Source organism: Ranitomeya imitator, chromosome 6 (genome assembly GCF_032444005.1).
Source record: "Ranitomeya imitator isolate aRanImi1 chromosome 6, aRanImi1.pri, whole genome shotgun sequence".
Taxonomy (NCBI): domain Eukaryota; kingdom Metazoa; phylum Chordata; class Amphibia; order Anura; family Dendrobatidae; genus Ranitomeya; species Ranitomeya imitator.
Genome location: NC_091287.1, coordinates 564,485,626 through 564,512,433, shown reverse-complemented (window position 1 = coordinate 564,512,433; position 26,808 = coordinate 564,485,626). Strand labels below are relative to the sequence as shown.

The following is a 26,808-nucleotide window of genomic DNA, read 5'->3' as shown; positions in this document are numbered from 1 at the left end:
TCCTAGATTCCAATCTTGTGGCATAGGAATTATAAATGTATGCATGTATGTATTGTCACTTTTTGTAAAAAAAATAATTACACACAGCACTGATTGTTCAGTTTTGCCGAATTTGACTTTTACTGTATTCCAACCAGTCCCAGCTCCGACATTTCTGGAGTGGGTGGAGCTAGACCAGCTGATAACCTCTGAAGGAGCATGCGACTTTTGCCATTTTTTTGTGTGCCTGATTTTGCCTATTGGGACTTTAAGAAAAGTAAACACCGAGTATGGATCACGCCAAGAAAAAAACGGATAACAGGGAGTATTTAGAATAGTTCACTTTTATTTATATGTAGTAAGCAATACATACATGCTAGCCACCTTAGGGAGAGACCCAAGTTGGGCTAAATGTAGCGGGACGAAAGAGACCGAAAAGCCCTCTACTTAAAGGAAATACATAGTGGATGCTTTCCTGAAACGGAAAGTACTTGCAAGCAGCATAATACAAAGAATAGCAGGTTTACCCAGAATCCTTTGCAGTAGACGGAGCTATGCAAATCATCTCTTTCCACCCCAGTCTAATCCACAGCGCTTGGAACCGCCAAGTGTGCAATGCTGCGGATTAGTTTCTAAATTTACACAGCCAACCAATTCCTACCTGTGGACACGTGTTTCGGGTGTTTTGCTTCCAAATGAGGAAGTCTGGTGGAAGAGGCTGTGGGTTGTCGTTGCCAGCTGGTAATGATGGTGGTGGTGGAGCATCATCTGGTGGTAGTGGGAAAAGCAAAATAGCACCTAAGGCTGGAGGTGTTGAACCAGCGTCATCGTCTGGCTACACAAGTCCTCGAAGGCTCCCTTATCTGGAAGTAGGAAAACCGCTTTTAAAGCCGGAGCAGCAGGAAAAAGTTTTGGCTTTCCTTGCTGACTCAGACTCTAGCTCTTTTGCCTCCTCTTCAGAAAGTTCGAAATATAAAAGCAGCGAGTCGACAGTGGATGCTCCCGGTCAGGAACAAGTCGCTTCCTTGTGTCCTTCACCCAAAGCAAAAGTGAAGGATGCGTCAAGCGACACTACAGTTTACTCCATGGAGCTCTTTACACATACCGTGCATGGGTTAGAGAGGGAAATTGTTAACAGCCCATTACAAGATGAATCGGACGTGGAGTGCCCAGATGCACAGCCACAGCTAGATTATTATTGCTGTTCCATTGACTCAGATCACTACATTGCCCTCGCAGTGTACTGAGCTAGAATCTGACCCTGATGAGACTATGGTGCCCCGTCCCGAACGCTATAGCACCTTACACGGTGACACAGAGGAAGGTGCACATGACATTGAAGAGGAGGTGATAGATGACCCAGTTGTTGACCAAGATTGGCAGCCATTGGGGGAACAGGGTGCCCCTGTCAGTAGCTCTGAAGCAGAGGATGATCCGCAGCAGCCATCTACATCACAACAGCTTTCATCTGGCAGGCCCGTATCTGGCCAAAAACGTTTGACAAAACCAAAAACACTTTTAGGGCAGCGTGGCCATCCGGTGAAAGTAGCACAGCGTGCAATGCCTGAACAGGTATTCGATATTAGGAGGAGTGCAGTGTGGGAATTTTTTAACCAAGATCCGAATGATCAGTGCAAAGTTATCTGTAAGAAATGCTCAAAGACCTTTAGCAGAGGGAAGAATGTCCAAAATTTATATACAATGTGCATGCGTAGACATTTGAACAGCATGCACTTGCAAGCCTGGACTAACTACCAAACGTCCCGTACCGTTGGTGCACCCGCTCAGAAGGAAGGTAGTCAGCAACGCTATATTGCTTCCCTCACTGTAAGCCCACCACTTAGGACACCACCAGCAGCAGCAAATGTGGAGGTATCATCACAAGGTTCTTAGTAGGAAACACTGTATGTAGGCCAACATCAAGAATACCATCACCAACCCTCTCTCAGTCTGCCATGTCCACCACCACCCCCGCTAGTTCCACCATATGCAGCTCTACAGTCCAGCTCACCCTACAAGAGACTCTCGTTAGGAAAAGGAAGTACTCATCCTCTCATCCGCGGACACAGGGTTTGAACGCCCATATTGCTAGACTAATCTCGTTAGAGACGATGCCCTACCGGTTGGCTGAAAAAGAAGCTTTCAAAGCCCTGATGGCTTACGCAGTACCACGCTATGACCTACACAGTCGACACTTCTTTGCGAGAAAAGCCATCCCAGCCCTCCACCAGCATGTCAAAGACCACATTGTCCATGCACTGAGGCAGTCAGTAGAAAGGTGCACCTCAGAACAGATGCATGGACCAGTAGGCATGGCCAGGGATGTTACGTGTCCATCACGGCACACTGGGTTAATGTGGTGGATGAAGGGTCTACAGGGGACAGCCATAGTGGGCCTAGCCCACGGTCTAGGAAACAGTTGGCTGTAGGCGTTCGCCACCCCTCCTCCAGAAGCGAAAGCTCATCCACAGAGCGCAGTCGCACGACCACTCCATCCACAGCTGCCAGTGTTGCACACGAGGTGTCCCATTATGGAACAGCTAGTGGTAAGCGTCAGCAGGCTATGTTGGAAATGAAGTGTTTGGGCAACAACAGACACACCGCGGAAGTACTGGCCAAGTACTTGCAGCAAGAAACTCATTCATGGCTGGGCAGTGTACATCTTGAGGCAGGCAAGGTAGTCAGTGATAACGGAAGGAATTTTATGGCTGCCATAGCCATTTCAGAACTGAAACACATACCTTGCCTGGCTCACACCTTGAACCTGGTGGTGCAGTGCTTCCTGAAAAATTATCCGGAGTTACCAGCCCTGCTCCTGAAGGTGCGAAGACTTAGCTCGCACATCCGCCGGTCGCCCGTACACTCCAGCCGTATGCTGAACCATCAGTGATCGCTGAAGCTTCCCCAGCACCGCCTAATAATCGACGTTGCAACAAGGTGGAACTCCACACTGCACATGCTTCAGAGGCTGTGCGAACAGAGGCGTGCTGTCATTTATTTGTGGGAGGATACACATACACGGGCAGGCAGTTGGATGGCAGACATGGAGTTGTCTGGTGTGCAGTAGTCAAAGCTACAAGACATCTGTCAAGTCCTTCAGTGTTTTGAGGAATGCACATGGCTGGTAAGTGCAGACGACGCCATCATAAGCATGAGCATTCCACTAATGCGTCTGCTGATGCAAAGTTTGACGCACATTAAAGAGCAGGCGTCTGCAGCCGAGGAAGGAAGCCTTGATGACAGTCAGCCACTGTCTGCTCAGGAAACTCTCCTGGACGAGGTGGCGGACGAAGAGGAGGATGATGATGGGGATGAGTATTTATGGGAGGATGCTTCTCAGGGGGCAATAGAAACTGGTGGCGTTGCAAGGTCAGGTACAGGGTTTTTGCGGGAGACAAGTGATGTTGATTTGCAAGAAAGGCTACGTTCACATTTGCGTTGTTGGGCGCAGCGTCGTCGATGCATACCGACGCATACGTCATGCGCCCCTATCTTTAACATGGGGGGCGCATAGACATACGTCGGTATGTGTTGTACTGCATTTTACGACGCATGCGTCATATAGATGCACAAGACAGGGCGCAGAGGACGCTACTTGTAGCGTTTTCCCTGCGCCGAAATTCCTGATCTGTAAGATCTTATGACAATGCATGCGTCACAAAACGCTGCGTTGTGTACATGCGTTGTTGGTTGTGTCGCCGACGCTGCGCCCAACAACACATGCAGTGAATTGACACCTGGAACATTAGCCCACATGGCTGACTATGCCTTGCGTATCCTAAAAAGGGACCCCCGCATTATCAAAATGATGACCGATGACGATTACTGGATCCACGATATAAAGGGAAATTACAAAATATCATGCCACATGAGAACCTTGAGCAAATATTGGCCGCCAAACAAGCAACTCTTGTAGACCATTTGGTTCAGGCATTCCCAGCACACAGCAGCGGTGATGGTTCTCACACGAGCTGTAGGGGGCAACATGGCAGAGGTGCACACATCAGAAATGGCGTTGGACAGACGGGTTTTATGACCAGGTTGTGGAGTGATTTCGCAATGACCGCAGACACGACAGGTACTGCTGCATCGATTCAAAGTGACAGGAGACAACATTTGTCCAGTATGGTTACAAACTATTTTTCCTCCCTTATCGATGTTCTCCCTCACAGGTCTTTCCCCTTTGATTACTGGGCATCTAAAATAGACACCTGGCCTGAATTGGCAGAATATGCATTACATGAACGCGCTTGCCCAGCTGCTAATGTGCTACCAGAAAGAGTCTTCAGTGCTGCTGGTTCAATACTGACCGAAAAAAGGACTCGTCTAGCTACCCAGAATGTTGATGATCTAACCTTCATAAAAATGAACCAATCATGGATTTCAAATTATTTTGCCCCACCTTCTCCTGCTGACACGTAGCTTGCCTGAAAAATGTCTTGCTTTTGGCCTCCTCTTACTGACTGCTCCAATTCCTCCATTTGCAGCTGCTGAAAGTCCACCATAAGCCATTTTTATACCTCCCTAAATGGGCTGACTCCCCCCACAGGGCCGTGGTCAGCACCTGGCGCAAGCACCCGTGCGAGGTCCGTTTACCTGGACAGGTGGGTGGGCCCACTCTTGGGCGACGGCACTGGCACAGGGTCCCTCATAGTACAATGAAGTGTCGCTGACGGTGGTGGTGCACAACCAACATCAGACACACTGTTGTAATATGAGGGGCCCTGTGCCAGTACCGCCGCTCACGAGAGTGTTCCCCCCAGCTCAAACAGTGCTCTACCACTTGCAATAGTTACCTCTCCCTGCTCCACTTCTGTGTAGTCTGTGCAGTTAAATCCTTCAATGGCACTGCCAATACAAATTTGTTGAAATGATAGAGGATAGTTAAAATATACAGGGGCCCTGGCCTCCATTTAGACCAGTTAATACTTTGCGCCTACTACCACTGTCTGCTACTCAGCAGAGGAGCCCACCCCCGTACCTAGCTATGACGCCTGTTTAGTCCTGTTACCAATTTTGAACTGCATTTAGCCTACTTTTTTATTTTGGGCCTACTTTGTCTGCGCCATTCAATACAGCTGTCCTCCACAGAACAAAGCTATGCCACCTGTGTACTCCTGTTACCATTTTTGAACTGCATTTTGCCTACTTTTTTATTTTAGGCCTACTACCTGTGTCTGTCTGTGCCACTCCTTACAGTTGTCCCCCACCGAACAAAGCAATGCCGCCTGTGCACTCCTGTAACCAATTTTGAACTGCATTTAGCCTACTTTTTTATTTTAGGCCTACTAAGTCTGTCTGCGCCACTCAATACAGCTGTCCTCCACTGAACAAAGCTAGGCCGCCTGTGTACTCCTGTTACCATGTTTGAACTGCATTTAGCCTAGTTTTTTTTATTTAAGGCCTACTAAGTCTGACTGTGCCACTCCTTACAATTGTCTTCCACTGAACTAAGCTATGTCGCCTGTGTACTCCAGTTACCAATTTTGAACTGCATTTAGCCTTTTTTATTTTAGGCCTACTAAGTCTGTCTGCGCCACTCAATACAGCTGTCCTCCACTGAACTGTCAGCCTCTCATTACAGTTGTCCTCCGCTGAACAAAGCAATGCCGCCTGTTTAGTCCTGTTACAGATTTTGAACTGCATTTAGCCTACTTTTTTGGGCCTAACTGTGTCTGGCCCTCATTAAAGTTGTCCTCCGCTGAGCAAAGCAATGCCGCCTGTTTAGTCCTGTTGCCAATTTTGAACTGGATTTAGCCTACTTTCTTATTTGGGCCTATATCTGTTTCCTCCTCGTCCTGCCCATTGGCCAGCCACTGCTAGATGAGTCTGCTGGTACATTGACAAAGACCACAACATTCCCCTTGCACTCTACACAGCCAGAATCTGACCCTGCTGAAAGTCAGGTTCCCCTTCCCGCATACTATACCACCTTACACGGGGACAAAGAGGAAGGTGCAGATGATAGTGCAGATTCCTTCATCAGGTGGGGGGGGGGCATACTTGTTGGCTCTGGCACAGGGCCCCTCATAGTAAGTGTATCTGACAGTGGGAGGTGCCGCCCGTCAAACACACTGCCGTACTATGAGGGGCCCTGTGCCAGTGCCAACTAGTGGGCCCCCCTGCTTGCTCTGGATCACAGCACTTGCAAAGTTAAAATACTTACCTCTCCCTGCTCCACCGCCGTGACGTATTCCGCGCTTCCTGGGCCCACGAACATCTTGAGCCAGCCCTACCCCCACAACTTTAGCCAAATGACCCCGTTTTCAATGCCTAATTATTATTATAAAGTAAATTAAGATTGACAAGCTTCAGTAATAAGAATTGATGTTTTTGGCATTAAAATGGGCACTGTAGGTGTTTTCCTGTCCTCCACTCACTGCCGACTTTGATTCCCCATGGACTTGGCTTGGGTTTCATGTTTCGATCGGCCCCCGACTTTTCGAAATAATCGGCCGATTTCACCCAACCTGACTTTTGACAAAGTAAGGTTTCGCAAAACCCGACTCGATCCTAAAAAAGTAAAAGTAGCTAAACTCTAGTGGAAACCCCCCACAAGTGACACCATTTTGGAAACTAGACCCCTTATGGAACTTATTTTGATGTGTGGTGAGCACTTTGAGCCCCCAAGTGCTTCACAGAAGTTTATAACGTAGAGGCGTGAAAATAAAAAATCGTATTTTTTTACACAAAAATGATCTTTTCGCCCACAAATTCTTATTTTCACAAGGGTAACAGGAGAAATTAGACCACGAAAGTGGTTGTGCAATTTTTCTTGAGTACGTCGATACCCTATATGTGGGGGTAAACCGCTGTTTGGGTGCACGGCATCGCTTGGAAGAGGAGCACCGTTTGACTTTTTCAATGCAGAATTGCAGAGCTCCTGATGTATCTAAACAGTAGAAACCCCCCACAAGTGACCCCATTTTGGAAACTAGACCCCCAAAGAGCTTATCTAGATGTGTGGAGAGCACTATTAAGCCCAAAGTGTTTCACTACAGTTTATAACGCAGAGCCGTGAAAATAGAAAATCTTTTTTCCCCACAAAAGTAATTTTAGTCCATTTTTTTTCTTCACAAGGGTAACAGGAGAAATTAGACCCCCAAAGTTGTTGTGCAATTTTTCCTGAGTACACTTATTATTATTATACATTTTTATAGCGCCATTTATTCCATGGCGCTTTACATGTGAATACGGGGCAATTATATAGACAAATACATTAAACATGAGCAGATAACACGGCACACGAGTACATAAGGAGGGAGGACCCTGCCCGCGAGGGCTCACAGTCTGCAGGGGGTGGGTGAGGATACACTAGGAGAGGGAAGAGCTGGCTGTGCGGCTGTTCAGTAGGTTGAGGATCACTGCAGGCTGTAGGCTTGTCGGAAGAGATGAGTCTTCAGGTTCTTTTTGAAGGTTTCTATGGTAGGCGAGAGTCTGATGTGTTGGGGTAGAGAGTTCCAGAGTATGGGGGAAGAACGGGAGAATTCTTGGATGCGGTTATGGGAAGATGAGAGGGGAGTAGAGAAGGAGGTCTTGGGAGGATCGGAGGTTGCGTGTAGGTAGGTACCCGGAGACCATGTCACAGATGTATGGAGGAGACAGGTTGTGGATGGCTTTGTATGTCAGTGTGAGGGTTTTGAACTGGAGTCTCTGGGCGATAGGAAGCCAGTGAAGGGCTTGACACAGGGGAGAGGCTGTGGAATAGCGGGGGGACAGGTGGATTAGTCGGGCAGCAGAGTGTAGGATGGATTGGAGTGGTGCCAGAGTGCTAGAGGGGAGTCCAGAGAGTAGGAGGTTGCAGTAGTCGAGGCGGGAGATAAGGGCATGCACTAGCGTTTTTGCAGTGTTGCGGTCAAGGAAAGCACGGATCCGGGAAATATTTTTGAGTTTGAGACGACAGGAGGAGGCAAGGGCTTGGATATGTGGCTTGAAAGAGAGGGCAGAGTCGAGGATCACCCCGAGGCACCGGGCGTGTGGGACTGGGGATAGTGAGCAGCCATTGACATTGATGGATAGGTCTGGTGGAGGGGTAGAGTGAGATGGGGGAAAGATGATGAATTCTGTTTTGTCCATGTTCAGTTGTAGAAAGCGAGCAGAAAAGAAGGCTGAAATGGCAGACAGTGCGGGATTTTGGTAAGCAAGGAGGAGAGGTCAGGTCCGGAGAGGTAGATCTGCGTGTCATCAGCGTAAAGATGGTACTGCAAACCGTGGGATACTATGAGCTGTCCCAGGCCGAAAGTGTAGATGGAGAAGAGTAGGGGTCCTAGAACAGAGCCTTGAGGAACACAGACTGACAAGGGGCAAAGTGAGGAGGTGGTGTGGGGGAGGGAGACACTGAATGTTCGGTCTGTCAGATATGACGAGATCCAGGAAAGGGCCAAGTCTGTGATGCCAAGAGATGAGAGGATTTGTAGCAAAAGGGAGTGGTCTACAGTGTCAAAGGCGGAAGACAGGTCCAGGAGAAGGAGGACAGAGTAGTGTCGCTTGCTCCTGGCAGTTAGTAGGTCATTGGTGACTTTAGTTAGGGTAGTTTCAGTTGAGTGATGGGAACGGAAGCCGGATTGTAACCGATCAAAGAGGGAGCAGGAGGAGAAGTGGGAGGACAGTTCAAGATGGACGTGTTGCTCCAGCAATTTGGAGGCATAAGGGAGAAGAGATATCGGGCGATAGCTAGACACAGAGGATGGGTCGAGGGAGGGCTTTTTGAGGATGGGTGTGATCTTGGCATGCTTGAAGGATGAGGGAAAGACACCTGTTGTGAGTGAGAGGTTGAAGAGGTGCGTTAGGGTTGGGATGAAGACCGTGGAAAGGTTAGGGATGAGGTGGGATGGGAGCGGGTCAAGCGTGCAGGTGGTGAGGTGTGATCTTGAAAGGAGGGTGGAGAGCTGATCTTCTGTCATGGTGGAGAAGCTGGTTTTTAAGGAGCAGGGTTGAGGAGCTAAGAGGGGTAGTAGGCGTATGCCCCATGTTTGGGTAAACCACTGTTTGGGCGCACATCGGAGCTCGGAAGGGAGGGAGCACCATTTGACTTTTTGAATGCAAGATTGGCTGGAATCAATGGTGGCGCCATGTCGCGTTTGGAGAGCCCCTGATGTGCCTAAACAGTGGAAACCTGTCAATTCTAACTCCAACACACCCGTAACCCTAATCCCAAACCTAACACACCCCTAACCCTAATACCAACCATAACTCTAACCCTAACACACCCCTAACCCTAACCACAAGCCTAACCCTAACTCCAACCCTAACTCTAGTTCCAACCCTAACCCTAAGTGCCCACATTGCGGATCCGCACAGTGTTTGAAAAATCCGCAGGCAAAACGCACTGCATTTTACTTGTGGATTTACAATGTTTTCTGTGTGCCTTTCACCTGCAGATTCCTATTGACGAACAGGTGTAAAACGCTGCGGAATCCGCACAATGAATTGACATGCTGCGGAACATACAACGCAGTGTTTCTGCCCGGTATTTTCTTTATTTTATCATTTTGCCTACCTATGGGGGTGATAAAGGGGGGGGGGGGGGGTGTTACTTATTTTTTTTATTTTGATCACTGTGATAGGTTGTATCACAGTGATCAAAATGTACCTGGAATGAATCTGCCGGCCGATTCGGTGGGCGCACTGCACATGTGCCTGCCCTTTTGGAAGATGGCGGCGCCCATGGAGAAGACGGACGGACACCCGGAGGGACACCGGGACTTGGTAAGTATGGGGGGGGTGGGAACGGACAGCGGGAGGGCGCAGGCAGAGAGAAGACTGATGGCGGCGGATCGCCGCTGTCAGTCAGTGGAGGGGGCAGGCAGATCGGGGTCTCCAGCCGTGGCCGATGATATTGCAGCATCGGCCATGGCTGGATTGTAATATTTCACCAATTTTCAGTTAACCCTTTCACCCGATCTGCAGGAACGCGATCCTGCTATGACGCCACATAGGCGTCATAGGTCGGATTGGCACAGGTCGGATTAACTCTCTATGTATCATTTTATTATGTTCATTACTAAGCACCGGGCTTGGTATTATCTATATATCTATCTATAGATTTATCTATTATCTATGTGTGTGTAAACATTATTCTTCAATGGAGTATATAAAGGAAAAGGTTGAACAAGAAATGACATCACAATTCTTTTTTTTTTTTTGGTTAAATAATAGATCTTTATTAAAACGCACACAAAGCCACATGAAAATCAGCATCAAATCTGCACAGATTTTTCTGCCAAGAGATGCAGAATCTGCACAGAAAATTCCACAGGCAGATATGCAACGTGTGCACATACCTACAAACCCCATGCCCCCTCACAACAGCCACAAGGCACCCTGGATGCCCCTCTACATACCCCATGCCCCCTCACACCAGCCCCCTGGACGCCCCTCTACATATCCCATGCCCCCTCACAACAGCCACAAGGCGCCCTGGATACCCCTCTACATACCCCATGCCCCCTCACACCAGCCCCCTGGATGCCCCTCTACATACCCCATGCCCCTCACACCAGCCAAAAGGCACCCTGGATGCCCCTCTAAATACCCCATGCCTCCTCACAACAGCCACAAGGCACCCTGGATGCCCCTCTACATACCCCATGCCTCCTCACAACAGCCACAAGGCACCCTGGATGCCCCTCTACATACCCCATGCCCCCTCACACCAGCCCCCTGGATGCCCCTCTACATACCCCATGCCTCCTCACAACAGCCACAAGGCACCCTGGATGCCCCTCTACATACCCCATGCCCCCTCACACCAGCCCCCTGGATGCCCTTCTACATACCCCATGCCCATTCACAACAGCCACAAGGCACCCTGGATGCCCCTCTACATACCCCATGCCCCCTCACATCAGCCCCCTGGACGCCCCTCTACATATCCCATGCCCCCTCACAACAGCCACAAGGCGCCCTGGATACCCCTCTACATACCCCATGCCCCCTCACACCAGCCCCCTGGATGCCCCTCTACATACCCCATGCCCCCTCACACCAGCCCCCTGGATGCCCCTCTACGTACCCCATGCCTCCTCACAACAGCCACAAGGCACCCTGGATGCTCCTCTACATACCCCATGCCCCCTCACACCAGCCCCCTGGATGCCCCTCTACATACCCTATGCCCCCTCACACCATCCACACAGCACCCTGGATGCCCCATGCCCCCTCTACAAGACCCATCACACCAACCCCCTGGATGCCCCTCTACATACCCCATGCTTTCTCACAGCAAATTACAACCTCAGAGCACTCAAACCGATTCCTGCATCCACATTCCCTTGTACAAGGCTCCATGGTGCCGCCCGAGTCCTCTCCTCACACAGCTCCATGGTGCGGCCCCACAGTCCTCTCCTCACACTGCACCATGCTGCGGCTCCTCGGTCCTCTCTTCACACGGCTCCATAGTGCAGCCCCTTGGTCCTCTTCTCACAATGCTCCATGCTGCAGCCCCTCGGTCCTCTACACATGGCTCCACGCTGCGGCCCCTCAGTCCTCTCCTCACAAGGCTCCATAGTGCAGCCCCTCGATACTCTCCTCACACGGCTCCATAGCGCAGCCCCTCGGTCCTCTCCTCACACGGCTCCACGCTGCAGCCCCCCGGTCCTCTCCTCACACGGCTCCACGCTGCAGCCCCCCGGTCCTCTCACACGGCTCCACGCTGCAGCCCCCCGGTCCTCTCCTCACAGCTCCACGCTGCAGCCCCCCGGTCCTCTCCTCACACGGCTCAACGCTGCAGCCCCCCAGTCCTCTCCTCACACGGCTCCACGCTCGTCCCCCGGTCCTCTCCTCACACTGCTCCACACTGCAGCCCCTCAGTCCTCTCCTCACACGGCTCCACACTGCAGCCCCTCGGTCCTCTCCTCACACGGCTCCACACTGCAGCCCCTCGGTCCTCTCCTCACACGGCTCCATGCTGCGGCCCCCCGGTCCTCTCCTCACTGCAGCCCCCCCCGGTCCTCTCCACATACGGCTCCATGCTGCGGCCCCCCGGTCCTCTCCACACTGCTCCATGCTGCAGCCCCCCGGTCCTCTCCTCACACGGCTCCACGCTGCAGCCCCCCAGTCCTCTCCTCACTGCAGCCCCTCGGTCCTCTCCTCACATGGCTCCATGCTGCGGCCCCTCGGTCCTCTCCTCACTGCAGCCCCTCGGTCCTCTCCTCACACGGCTCCACGCTGCAGCCCCCCGGTCCTCTCCTCACACTGCGGCCCCTCGGTCCTCTCCTCACACGGCTCCACACTGCGCCCCCCCCCCCCCCGGTCCTCTCCTCACACGGCTCCACGCTGCAGCCCCCCGGTCCTCTCCTCACACGGCTCCATGCTGCGGCCCCTCGGTCCTCTCCTCACACGGCTCCACGCTGCAGCCCCCCGGTCCTCTCCTCACACGGCTCCACGCTGCAGCCCCCCGGTCCTCTCCTCACACGGCTCCACACTGCGCCCCCCTCGGTCCTCTCCTCACACGGCTCCACGCTGCAGCCCCCCGGTCCTCTCCTCACACGGCTCCACACTGCGCCCCCCCCCGGTCCTCTCCTCACACGGCTCCACGCTGCAGCCCCCCGGTCCTCTCCTCACACGGCTCCACGCTGCGGCCCCTCGGTCCTCTCCTCACACGGCTCCATACTGCAGCCCCCTCGGTCCTCTCCTCACACGGCTCCACACTGCAGCCCCTCGGTCCTCTCCTCACACGGCTCCATGCTGCGGCCCCCCGGTCCTCTCCTCACTGCAGCCCCCCCCGGTCCTCTCCACACTGCAGCCCCCCGGTCCTCTCCTCACACGGCTCCATGCTGCAGCCCCTCGGTCCTCTCCTCACATGGCTCCACACTGCGCCCCCCCCCCCCCCCGGTCCTCTCCTCACACGGCTCCATGCTGCAGCCCCCCGGTCCTCTCCTCACTGCAGCCCCTCGGTCCTCTCCTCACTGCAGCCCCTCGGTCCTCTCCTCACACGGCTCCACACTGCGCCCCCCCCCCCCGGTCCTCTCCTCACACGGCTCCATGCTGCAGCCCCCCGGTCCTCTCCTCACACGGCTCCATGCTGCGGCCCCCCGGTCCTCTCCTCACTGCAGCCCCCCGGTCCTCTCCTCACACGGCTCCACACTGCGCCCCCCCCCCCGGTCCTCTCCTCACACGGCTCCACGCTGCAGCCCCCCGGTCCTCTCCTCACTGCAGCCCCCCGGTCCTCTCCTCACACGGCTCCACACTGCGCCCCCCCCCCGGTCCTCTCCTCACACGGCTCCACACTGCAGCCCCCCGGTCCTCTCCTCACCTCCACACTGCAGCCCCCCGGTCCTCTCCTCACACGGCTCCACACTGCAGCCCCCCGGTCCTCTCCTCACACGGCTCCATACTGCAGCCCCCCGGTCCTCTCCTCACCTCCACACTGCAGCCCCCCGGTCCTCTCCTCACCTCCATGCTGCAGCCCCCCGGTCCTCTCCTCACACGGCTCCACACTGCAGCCCCCCGGTCCTCTCCTCACCTCCATGCTGCAGCCCCCCGGTCCTCTCCTCACACGGCTCCATACTGCAGCCCCCCGGTCCTCTCCTCACCTCCATGCTGCAGCCCCCCGGTCCTCTCCTCACCTCCATGCTGCAGCCCCCCGGTCCTCTCCTCACTGCTCCATGCTGCAGCCTCTCATTTCCCGCGTCTCTTCTCCAGCAGCTTCCTCTCTTGCTATCGGCTCGTCAATAAAGGAGGCCCCGCCCCTTCCTGTGACATCATGATTTCAAGGAATCACTCCTCCCCCTCAAGAAATCAACTCCAATCTAGACGCTACCGTGATGTGAAAGAACAAACTGCAGAGGAATCTCCCGCATCACGTGACGGTGTGCAGCCCCCGGCTATGAGGAAGGTGATAGGACCATAGAGCCCCGGGGAGGAGAGAGGAAGGAGAGTGCAGCTCTGGAGGGAAAAGGGGGAAACGAGGGCCAGAACTCCAAATCTGGGGTAATCTCCCCAAGAGTGCGGCCGAAGCAGCGAGGTGTGTCATCCAGAGCAGCGGTCTGTGAGATGTTTCACCACTTCTCACCCCCACCCCCCTCTTGCCCCCTCACTGGTACCTTACCTGTCTACTTCAGTCCCCCTCGCAGCCCTCCATCCGTCCCCCCCTCCGTTCCCCTCGCTGCCCTCCTTCCGTCCTCCTTGCCAAGCCCCCTTTAGTCCTTCTCTCCGCCCCCCCTCCGTCCCCCTCACCTCCTTCCGTCCGTCTCGCCTACCTCCCTTCCGTGCCCGCTCGCCTCCCCACTTCCGTCCCCCCTCGCCGCCCCTCCTCCGTCCCCCTCGCCGCCCTCCTCCGTCCCCCCTCGCCGCCCCACCTCTGTCCCCCTTGCCGCCCTCTTCCGTCCCCCTTGCCGCCCTCTTCCGTCCCCCTTGCCGCCCTCTTCCGTCCCCCTCGCCGCCCTCTTCCGTCCCCCTCACCGCCCTCTTCCGTCCCCCTCACCCCCCCACTTCTGTCCCCCTCGCCGCCCTCTTTCCGCCCCCCTCACAGCACACCCCCCTTCCGTCCCCTTCGCTGCCCTTTTTACGCCCCTTCGCCACCCCTCCTTCCGTCCCCCTCGCCGCCCTCTTCCGTCCCCCCTCGTCTGTCCCCCTCACCTTGAGCGTCAGGGGATGATTTACCTCCTGGAATATTAGGGAATTTCCCTCTTTTCCTGGATGGTTTTATTCCTTCATCTTGACATGTCAGATCTCGGGAGCGAGGCGTCCTGTTCCGGCTCTTTAGTGAACTGTTTTTGCTTGTAACAGGTGCTATAACCAACTGCCCCCTGTCTGGCTGACTCCAGACTGTAACTCATTGTTCTGCCTCATCCCAAGTCCTGACCCCTCCGAGCTGGACTAAGCGCACATTGTCACTAGTCGTGACTGACCTTATCATAGTCCTGTGCCGTGTGGGGCTTCCTGGGACGTCTAACAAACCAGTCACCCTCTAGAACCTCAGTGACAATGGCTGCTCCTCTCCTTCACTGCATCCTTTGACACTTCTCTTCCTGTGACACCTGAAGAAGACGAGGCCTTTTCTGGTTGAGGAGGTTTTTGATTTGGACCTTGATCTTGGCCAGAACTCCATATTGGTTGTTATGGTGATTTCCTCATTTTGACAGTCTGGTCGATGCCCCTGATCAAGGGTCTTTGACTTTTCGCTACCTGAGGGGTTTTCTCCTCTCGTAGATCTAGAAGCTCTGTCTTTTGTAAAGATTCTGACTTTGATCTTCACTCTGAGGGGTGGACGCACCCTGCCCGGTATTTCTCATTCCCCAGCATCTGAACAGATGTATGTACTTTGTAAGCTCGGTGAACCAAGTGGTCTTCTCCCAAGGTAGACTTGGGCTGGCGTTATCCTTGGATGCTTGTCAGTCATTGAGGCCGGTGGTGGTGTGGCCATCAGGCCGGTCTGTGCGCCCACCTGGCTCAGTGAAGCCGTCACATTGTGTGCACGTTAGATGCACCGGGGCATATTGTCTGCAGTTTTTCAGAAATAAGTTGGTGAATCCTACCCATCAACCGTCCTGTGCAGAGAAGTCCTGAAAGTCTCCGCAGCCGACCCAGCTTCAAAGCGTTCTCTCACAGGCCATCTTGTCACTATGCTCCTAGGTTGGACGCGTTTATTTCTCAGACTGCTGAAGGCATGAGCTCTCCTTACTAAAAATAAGCCTCAGCCCTCACATCCTCCCTAGAAATGTGTTTTTTATTTTCCGACCATCCAGTGCTTCTCTAGATGCCGCTCTGCAGGAAAACAGACTATGAAACAACTCTTCCTAAATATCAGTCCCCCGTTCCTGGCTTCTTGTACCGGGGCAGGCATGTCTCCATTAGCCACACTTGGGCTTGGACATCTCCCCATTCGCTGCCTCGCCTGGCGGGGGGGAAGTATCCCCGTAAACCAAGTAAGTTCTAGTCCCAGAGTTGGAGTCATCAGGCAATTCTGACCTAGCCCGTGGATATGTTGGAAATGCTCATTTAATCCATCATGTGAAACCCCCCAACAGCCTGTTTTCCTCTGCTCAGTAAGCGCGGTTCTGCATTTCACACATGATGTTGTCCTCTCTGTGAATCGGGGCCTCTCCTTTTTCCATAAAGGTTCCTGCAGGACTAGATCCCTCCGGTTCATTCCGTTTTCTCATTTTCCCGTCCAAAAGTCCTTCTGAATGACCCACAAAGGATGGACAAGGAACAGAATGAGATCACCAAAAGATTACTAAACTTCACCATGGAGATGATCTACCTGTTGACCGGAGAGGTAAACCTTTCTATATTGCTGCCTTTATTATATAAAGTGAATCCTAGGAAAGGGAATTATACATAATTGTCAGTATCAGGAGCCATCCAGTGTCCTAAAATCAGTGGAATACATGGTCTGTCTTAGTTACTCTGTCATTTTAGTATAGCCATCATATTCACTAAGGCAGACTAGGACCATATATGGACAACTGCACATATACATAGAATAAATTAAGAGCACCAAAAAAGCAGTCAAAAAACGTCCAATTAATGCAAATATACAAAAACTTTATTAAGAAATAAACATAAAACACAGGTATGCAGCATGGCAGGCAAACAAATCCCCTACACAAGCCCGCACACACATCAAAAAGGGACCAGATTAGGGTGCACTTACATAATCATGGACAATGACTGCAGAAAGTCCGTATTAAATATACAATTGCGTCATGCAACAATGTAAAGACGCCTGTCATCAATACATGTGACTGTGTGTATATATATATATATATATGTGAGAGAGATAAAGTACATACCACGATGGAGAGTCACAATGCCCGTGCACACCAATCCCGTCCACCCCGACGCGCGTTTCCGTGACTACCTTCCTCAGGGGGTGTGCCCGATGATGGGGGGCACAGATTAAATACCTTTTTGCCCGGAAGTAGCGGTGATCGCGCTCCCTGGCGCGTCGCATCCTCCTGCATCCGGCCTGCGGGACCGGAAACACACGGGGCCCCATGTGATCCGCCCCACAAGACACCGCAAAAGCCGAAGACAGGAACGACGCAACTGCGCATGCGCGAACAACAACCGTGGCCATCTTTGAATAGGGCATATTCACTGGCATGCAGCAAGGAACCATAAAAACATACAATATGTGATGCAGATGCATCAGACCGCAATGCAACATTGTCAGAACAATGACAAACATGTAACGTTTTTTTTGCACGTCGTGTCCGCCCCCTCCTCCCCGGACATTACAATGGGGCAGCGGAAGCGTTGTAAAACTGCTTCCGCTGCCCACGTCGGGCACTACTTTCACAACGCGCGTCAGCGGGGCGGGCCGACGCTAGTGTGAAAGAAGCCTTATACTCGAGTATATACGGTAATTCTTTACTGTAAGAGTAGTGAGAATACATAGCTTGCTGCTCCAGAAAGTTGTCATGATGAATCCCTGAGTTCAGTAGGATCAGGAATAGAGATGAGCAAATGTCCTGAAAAGCATTTCCGGTTCGATTCTGCATGAATTAAGTGCTCCATAATGTAAGATTGTCCTTAGTAATGTCAGTGTCATCAGTATATATGGCAGTGAGTACACAGATGAAGTATGGAAGTCAGCGACCTCTGTAATAACACTGCAGTAAGGCTTGTTGTCCTTTGAAATTAAAAATCAGTCCAAAAATAATCTCTTTTGGGGGAAGATGTCTATCGGTGTTTATACATATACAGGGTCTATGCAAATAGCTTCCTCATTACAACCGATTGGGGGGATCAGTGACAGGTATGTGTGTTTAGAAAGTGAAGAAGCAATATGCTTTTTCTTTCATAAAATATGAGCCTTTTATTAAGAACAGTTTCAGGATTGGTCTGATATTTACCCTGTGCAGAGTAGGATTCCTTCCCAGCAGTACAGTATGGAACATGATGGACAGGCAGGAGATGTGCAGCTGTGTAGTGACAGTGGTAGCAGTACAGTATGGAACATGATGGACAGGCAGGAGATGTGCAGCTCTGTAGTGACAGTGGTAGCAGCAGTACAGTATGGAACATGATGGACAGGCAGGAGATGTGCCGCTGTGTAGTGACAGTGGTAGCAGCAGTACAGTATGGAACATGATGGACAGGCAGGAGATGTGCAGCTGTGTAGTGACAGTGGTAGCAGTACAGTATGGAACATGATGGACAGGCAGGAGATGTGCAGCTGTGTAGTGACACTGGTAGCAGTACAGTATGGAACATGACGGACAGGCAGGAGATGTGCAGCTGTGTAGTGACAGTGGTAGCAGTACAGTATGGAACATGACGGACAGGCAGGAGATGTGCGGCTGTGTAGTGACAGTGGTAGCAGTACAGTATGGAACATGACGGACAGGCAGGAGATATGCAGTTCTGTAGTGACAGTGGTAGCAGCTGTGCAGTATGGAACATGACGGACAGGCAGGAGATGTGCAGCTGTGTAGTGACAGTGGTAGTACAGTATGGAACATGATGGACAGGCAGGAGATATGCAGCTCTGTAGTGAGTGGTAGCAGTGCAGTATGGAACATGATGGACAGGCAGGAGATGTGCAGCTGTGTAGTGACAGTGGTAGCAGTACAGTAGTATGGAACATGATGGACAGGCAGGAGATGTGCAGCTGTGTAGTGACAGTGGTAGTAGTACAGTTTGGAACATGATGGACAGGCAGGAGATATGCAGCTCTGTAGTGAGTGGTAGCAGTGCAGTATGGAACATGATGGACAGGCAGGAGATGTGCAGCTGTGTAGTGACAGTGGTACCAGTACAGTATGGAACATGATGGACAGGCAGGAGATGTGCAGCTCTGTAGTGAGTGGTAGCAGTGCAGTATGGAACATGATGGACAGGCAGGAGATGTGCCGCTGTGTAGTGAGGCCGGAAGTGGCAGCAGTTTAGTTTTTGACAAAATGGACAGGCAGGAGATGTTGGCTGTGTATAGGCAATAGCACTGGTAACAGTACAGTATGGAACATGATGAACAGTTGTGCAGTGGCATTAATTTGCCAGTTATAAATTGCCAGTCTCCATTGTCAATAATGGCAGATCTAATCCCAGTGCAATGGAGTGGATAACATAGAACACTAATGGCAAACTAGACCATTTCCTGCCATTAGTCTATTCTTCTGACCCAGAAGTCCCTGGGGTCAATTTGTGCTAGAGAAAGGTTCATGTACGGCTGCACCATTTCATGTTGTGCGTCAGGTTGGCTCAGCGACTATAAACATCTGGTTCATGCTCTGATTTCCATTGTATTGGCTGGAGCCTCCCTGCCGTATGTGCATCCAGCAGGTGTCTGCTCGGTGAAAGCTTCGAGAACCTCATAAGTGAGCCTTTCCTGGTAATAAGCTCATGCCTCTGCATCAGAAGCAGGAAAAAATCCCCCCCATTTTGTTTTTGTAATGAGGGTCTAACAGCATGGCTATGTAACAGTCATTCCTTTGCGTGATACTAACAGTGTGCAGGTTACCGTGTAAGCAGCCAAGCATGCAGCGTGCCATTGTCACCAGTGTGAATAAGGGCCCCGTTGTTTCATTCTCCGCCCTGCACTGTGATGTTTGGTCATAGCCAACAGCGTCGGCATCATCTCTCTCCTTGTCAGCCACATTTCCTAGCTGTGCATGTGAAAACTCCTAAGGGACAGATTAATAGCCGATGGGATAAACATTACCTTAACAGCGGTGTAGGTATACGGGTTCCCGGGGTCCGCGCACTCACCCCGACGCACGTTTCGGATGATCTCCTTCCTCAGCGGGCGTAACACCAAGTGACAGCAACAAGTTTAAAGTCAGAAATTTGTTTTCCTTTATGTCGAAGAAAATTGGGTTTGTCGATCATGAAAGTTTGCCGTCCTCTGGATGATAATCTTTATATGGCACAAACATCAGCAACTAGTAGGAAATTACAGGTTAACAACCAGGAATGAGGAGCTGATGGCAGGAGCTTGGAATCGACTGTACAGAATCAATAGAACTCGACGGACTTTTCTCCTTTCCCGGCTTGGTAGTGGGTGGGCGGCTCCTCCGTGTCCTACACAAGCTGTCGGATTTGATGGCGGCTGTCGATCTCTCGTTCAGATTTTTTCTAAGGCAAGAAGTTTAATCACCGAACATAGTATAATGGTGCGGAATTAAGGAGATTAGGTCTCCATCTAGAGCGGTGGTGGACATCCTCCACAATGTCAGGGTAGCGGAGATGTTTCCATTACTAGATTGTAGGTTGATAGGGGAAGATTGGGTGGAAGGAGGCAGATTGTAGTCCTCTATTATGGGACATCACCTTTATATGGTGTCTATAACAATAATGTCTCCACACACAGGATTATACAATAGTGAAGAAGACAAGTGACTGTGTGACTCCCGACAGTCGTCTCAATGAGTCAGGAGGGCGGAGCCTCATCAAGGATCCTCCCCCGCACTCCCCAGTACATGAGAGGAGCAATAAAAAGATCCTAGAACTGACCAACAAGATCATTGAGCTGCTGACCGGAGAGGTGACTGCTGGGACATTATACGGTAGCGGCACTGGAGGATTCTGGGTAATGATGGTATCATTGTATGTGTCAGGTTCCTGTAAGGTGTCAGGATGTCGCCGTCTATTTCTCCATGGAGGAGTGGGAGTATCTAGAAGGACACAAGGATCTGTACGAGGACGTCATGATGGAGGACGACCAGCCCCGCACATCACCAGGTAAGGAGATGCTTGATCATTACTGTTGGCCAGGGATGGCATCCATACTGAAGCCTGCTTTGTCTCTCCTGAAGAGGTGGATCCTAAAAACCCTTTGGGTGAGGCGACTTCATCTCTGTCTGTGCTGCATTAACTGCAGCATCTAAATGGTTAACAGCCGCTGCTAGGTAATATAGCCGACATCAGCCACGTGTGTAGGGAGCTCAGCTCCCGAGTGCCCTCTATACAGTCACCAAACTTTGCATAAATCATTAGTCGAAGCTAATATATATTAGAATCTTTGTATTTTATCAGAGAATGCATCTTCTTTCTCCACTTATCAGCCACTTCCTTTCCCCTTTGCTTTTTGAATTTATCATTCATTTATTATCTGAACAGAAAATCCCAGTAAGAAATCTTATAAATTAGAAGATGAAGCTATTACGCAGCACTCCTCGGGAAGATATTCCTATTCACAGCATGGGAAATTGTTTCCCCATAAATCAACCCTTGTTATATGTGAAAGAAGGCATATAGGAGAGAAGCTGTATCCATGTTTACAATGCGGGAAATATTTTACAACAAAATATATTCTTGCTAATCATCAGAAAATTCACACAGGAGAGAAGCCGTATTCTTGTTCAGATTGCGGGAAAAGTTTTAGAAGTAAAGCACACCTTGTTAGACATGAGAAAATCCACACAGGAGAGAGGCCGTATTCATGTTCCGTATGTGGGAAATGCTTTACAGAAAAAGCAAATCTTGTTACACATGAGAGAATTCACACCGGAGAGAAGCCGTTTTCATGTCCAGAATGTGAGAAACGCTTTACGGATAGATCAAGTCTTGTAAGTCATCAGAAACTTCACAAAGGAGTGAAGCCATTTCCATGTACAGTATGTGGAAAATGTTTTATACATAAACCAAATCTTGTTAAACATGAGAGATCTCACACAGGAGAGAAGCCATATTCATGTTCACTCTGTGGGAAATGCTTTACAGGTAAAGCAAGTCTTCTTATACATGACAGAATTCACAGAGGAGAGAAGCCGTATTCATGTCCAGTATGTGGGAGGTGCTTTACAGATAACTCAAGTCTTTTTACACATCAAAAAATTCACACAGGAGAGAAGCCGCATTCATGTTCACATTGTGGGAAACGCTTTCCAACAAAATCACGTCTTGTTAAACACCAGAGAATTCATACAGGAGAGAAGCCGTATTCGTGTTCCGAATGTGGAAAATGCTTCACAAGTAAACCGAATCTTGTTATACACGAGAGACTACACAGAGGGGAGAAGCCGTATTCATGTTCTGTATGTAAAAAATGTTTTGCCGGTAAATCAAGTCTTGGTAAACACGAGAGAAGTCACACAGGAGAGAAGCAGCTTTGATGTTATGTGGAAAATGTATTACATGGAAATCAAATTTCGAACCTTATCAGAGAAGTCATAGAAAAATCCATAAACTTTTTTTTTTATGTGGAAAATGGTAGAAGAGCAAAAAAGAATATTAACACTACAGGTTCTTCAAAGACTGTTTAAACAGGCATTCATATTATTTTTGGGGTGGAATTAGCTTGGATCTTCTAGACACCCTACAAATACCATAGTTCAACTGTGACCAGGAACCATGAATGAACAGTACTGTGGCTATTGAGCAGTAAAGAGAAACCCGTGAAGCTGAATTGTCGCCATGGAACATGCATTTTTAATACTTGTAGACATATTAATATTTTGATTTTCATTTATACAGTATGTAAAATAAAATTAACACTAATGAAATTTCTACCGTCGAGTGAAAACCTTGTTTAAAAGCTTCTTTCTCACTTTTGTGTTCCGGTCATTATGCCGCATCATTATTGGATTTAAGATAAAGGAAGGGTATGGTAAGATTGTAGTAGCACCGTACGTAGTGAAGAGGCAGTGACCCACAAAGTTCCAACACAAAAGTCTCTTAATGTGTTTCCTCACAGCATTAAAGTCCAATTCACACAAATGCATATAACGTCAGGGCATATTATCAGTGTTCAGTTCACACCAATATAAATCATATGGCTTTAGATTTACAATCCCTAAACAGGCCAGACTTCCCTTGTCCAGTTTCCCTGGGCGACGACACGCCATATGACAGTCTCCATACATCCTCATATGTTGCAGACACCACACGCCAGCCCCATCTGCTTAGTTCCTGTGGGTGTCCTGCATTACTGTATCACAGACTTTTACAGTCTCTTTATTCACACAGCCGTACACAGCCCAGGATATCCTTCAGATAGCAGCCGGGCACCATATCCACCTGTTTGCAATCGTTACACATGCTAGTCCTCTTTCGGGCACAGGATATTCACCTCCGGGCACAGGACTGTCCACATCTGTCTCTTTTGGGCACAGGACTGTCCACATCCGAGACCAGTACCATGGATATCTTGCATCGCTGTATACACTGTAGGTGCCAGGCTATTCAGCTGCCCTGGGTGCTGGCTCTGCTGGACTGTGCTCCCATGCACTCAGCCAGCGCTCTGCAGGCCTCTGCTCTGCACAACAGCACACACCAGACTGACACTGACGTACACCTGACACACCCATACCTCTTCAGGGCTTTTAACACACACAAACCTGTGGCCTACAGCCACATGGAAAACCCGAGTCAGAAATCCGTAACTCCAATGCACACCTATGGACTTCATCCGTCTGCATACATAACCTGGGGAGAAGACAGCGACCCCTACCTGTGACATGAGTCACTGCCTCACAGTAGATCCAAAATGTGAGAAAGCGCCAATCTCTCAAACACTTTTCTCCGAGCATCGAGACAGGGGTCAGAACCGAGCTTGGTCATTCGAAAACTTTCCATCTTTTTTTTTTTTTTGAGCCGTTAGTGGGTTTACTGAAAAGTTCAGGATCCGTATCATGGTTCAAGGTTCACATTGAGCCGAGCTGCATCAGGGTGCGTTGAGCATCGATTTCCAAAAATTTACCTAGGTCATCAATATCAGATTGTTCGGGGTCTGACACTTGGCGGCCCTCCGAGTCAAATCGTAATAGCTCTTGTGGCCAGATCTTATCAATGAACAAAGCTTTGTTGAAAATGTAGTGGCCACGGCCGGGTACAGCAGATCACCTCCTGTCTTTATTTTTTTATAATAGGAGCCTCAGTACCAGCAGTGGCGACTACACATCGAACTGAGCTGTAATTGCCTACATTCGGCTACCAAAAAATGGTAACTGGAGGTTCCAGGTGTCAGACACCCACCTGCCATCTGATATTGATGACATCTTTTCTACTTTTTTCCGCTTTCACTGGTCCGATCGCTGGTCTAATACCACAATACTTGTCCAACTATTAAAGGGAACCTGTCACCTGAATTTGGCGGGACTGGTTTTGGGTCATGTGGGCGGAGTTTTCGGGTGTTTGATTCACCCTTTCCTTACCCGCTGGCGGCATGCTGGCCGCAATATTGGATTGAAGTTCATTCTCTGTCCTCCGTAGTACATGACTGCACAAGGCAATCTTGCCTTGCGCAGGCGTGTGCTACGGAGGACAGAGAATGAACTTCAATCCAATATTTCGGCCAGCATGCAGCCAGTGGGTAAGCAAAGGGTGAATCACACACCCGAAAACTCCGCCCATATGACCCAAAACCAGTACCGCCAAATTCAGGTGACAGGTTCCCTTTAAGAAAAAAAAAAAGCAGGAAAAAAATATAACTAAGATATTTTGTCACTAATAATTTTATGAGGGATTTATTTTTTTAGTTTTCACAGAGCAAGTTGACTAGGAGGCACTAAACACCTGGTCCTCTAGTGATCTCTTGCTGACAAAACATTTTACACATTATTAGCTCAAAACCTCTGGAACAACATCGCTCCCAAAAAATAACAACTGCAGTATATTTTGGATGATAAGATGCACTTTTTAGCAAGAAACAAATCTTGCTGAAAAGTGTTTGTGTGCTATAGTTAGAAGGCAGCTATTCCCACCCGGCTCCCGCAGTGCCAGAGCCACAATGCTGTGATGTGGGAGAGCGCTCAGAAAGCTGCGCCTCCCCTCTTCAACTGACAGCAGTGTTCATATTACATGGCCAAGCAATGCTTTCTCTCCTTGCAGACACTAACCTGTCTGATCAGTAAAGCTCAGGAGAATAAGCAAATCATTCAGTCTGCGGGACGCTCCTCTGCTGAGCTCATACCTATACTATGCTCAGCTATCCCTGCGTTATCCTGTCCTCCTGATGTCACTGGAGCTAAAAGGTAATATGCAGAGCAAAGTGTGGGGGCTGCCGCACAGACTGGGACATCATGGGAGCTGTGCTAGAGGGAACTATTAGTGCTATACATATATACAGTCTGCTGTGCGCCACAAGATGTAGATGGTGTGGAGTTGATGACACACTCCGCTCTGCTACATCTGTCTAGTGCATCCTGATCCAGCTGTTGTGCTCTATTATTTCTCACGTTAAAGTAAATGGTCATCGACATGAAGTGGTGGGGGTCCGACTGCCGTCACACCTGGCGGTCAGCTGAAAACTGCTCCAGCAGCATCCGGAACTGAATGATGTTCGGGCAGAACACAACAACTTCATACATTGCTTATTGGCCGCAGACGAGTGCTGCACGTGGTCTCCCATGGAAGTGAATGTACTACAGTATGTGGCAGTGGCCACCAATGTGCGGGGCTGCCGTGTCCTCCCATACATTGCTTAGTTTGGGCCTTGTCTGAAGCAGCTTTCAGCTGATCGTTGCGGTGCTGGACCACCTCTGACTTCGCACTGAGGTCATGAATTATAAAAGTCCTGGAAATCCGGTTTAACATTTTATGGGGCGCGAATCTCCAAATACACGAGATCTCCAGAAGCACAAGATCTCCAGAAGCATGAGATCTCTAGAAGCACAAGCTGCACACAATGTCTGAGGCAAGAGAAGAGCAGATTTGCAAAGTTCTCCCTGCAAATCCACTGAACATTAATTCCTAGAAAACACAGGTGAGCTCAAAACCATCACTGCTCCCACATGTAACTTGGAGAATGGGTCACTTTTCAGCGATTTCTGTGTTTCTGGCAGCTCAGGGGTTGTGCAAATGGCACCCGCAAACTACTCCAAGAAAATGTACACCCCAGAAGATAAACTGCTCCTTCCGTCCTCAGCCCTCATGTTCCCGCACAGTAGTGTCTGAGAACGGAGGGTAGCGCCACACTGGGATACGTAGTGTGTTACTGGAGTGATGGAGCATCCATAATGGGTCACTTCTGGGGGGGTTTCTGGATCTGCGACCTGGCACCAGCAATCTATTCCAGAATCCTAGCACTCTGTCACAATATGGTATGAAATATCATAAGTAGTTCTCTTGCTAGCCTGCGTGGGCTAAGCCCCCCTTCTTGGAGTGATACTGCAAATTCCTGGCTTTCCTTCTCAGAGAGTGTGGGGGTTAGGAGAGCCAAAAGTATTTACGACCGGCATTTCCTGTGTAAGCTCTTGTTCAGCTATAAGTGAAGTAGAAACTTCGAGGATCCATGAGAGATTCTTTGTTTAGTTTTTGTTAGATATTAGGCAAACGATTTAAGCTAGACATACGAAAATATATATTCTTATTCTCACTCGGTGTACCTACCCATTTCCCGAAACATGGGCTTCTAACTCCGTCTGGTAAAGAAGTAGGGTTTTCTCTGTAAATATGTATCCCAGATAGGACATATTTAATCTCATTAGAATGCTCACGTTAATCCGAGATGAATGATGGGTTGGTTAGGACTATGAGATGTTTTGTAGCAGAATTATAGAAATTAGATATAGGTTAGGGTAAAATCAGTAAACTGAAGAGGTAGGAGGGACGAGGTGATCCAACCCCTTTCTGGGATGTTACAGGCTTAAGCTATAACTGTCTGCACACATCCCCAGCTTCTTACTTGTCCTATTTTCCTGGAAGAGCTGAGTACATCCCATGAGTTGGGACGTATGGAAAACTGCCCTAGCCTGGTTGCCTGTCATGCTTTGAACATGTAAGTGTTGCTTTTTCTAATTTATTCCCTTTATGTTATAATTACCCTTGTACATATTTGCAATTGTCTCATTTATAACATCTTTATAAAATATTTTTGATAAAGCACTGCCTAATTTTTTATGGGATATAATATTATATGTTAGTTCATTCTCCATGCTCTAAACGCACCCTGTCTCTGGAAGAGAATTACGCTACTGTGTTGGGTTAGCTTCGGACCCG

The 26,808-nt window shown here is 50.0% G+C and overlaps 1 protein-coding gene across 1 annotated transcript in view; it reads left to right on the top strand.

Annotated features, from left to right (window-relative positions):
• The window catches only part of LOC138643503 (zinc finger protein 585A-like), a 54,367-nt gene extending 31,990 nt beyond the window's left edge, over window positions 1–22,377 (top strand). Inside the window, exons 6-9 of the mRNA XM_069732401.1 lie at window positions 16,058–16,201; window positions 20,240–20,413; window positions 20,487–20,610; window positions 20,989–22,377. Of these exons, the coding sequence (XP_069588502.1) occupies window positions 16,058–16,201; window positions 20,240–20,413; window positions 20,487–20,610; window positions 20,989–21,983 (1,437 nt within the window). The 3' untranslated portion in view covers window positions 21,984–22,377. The remainder of the gene's footprint in view (window positions 1–16,057; window positions 16,202–20,239; window positions 20,414–20,486; window positions 20,611–20,988) is intronic.
• The last annotated feature ends 4,431 nt before the right edge of the window (window positions 22,378–26,808 follow it).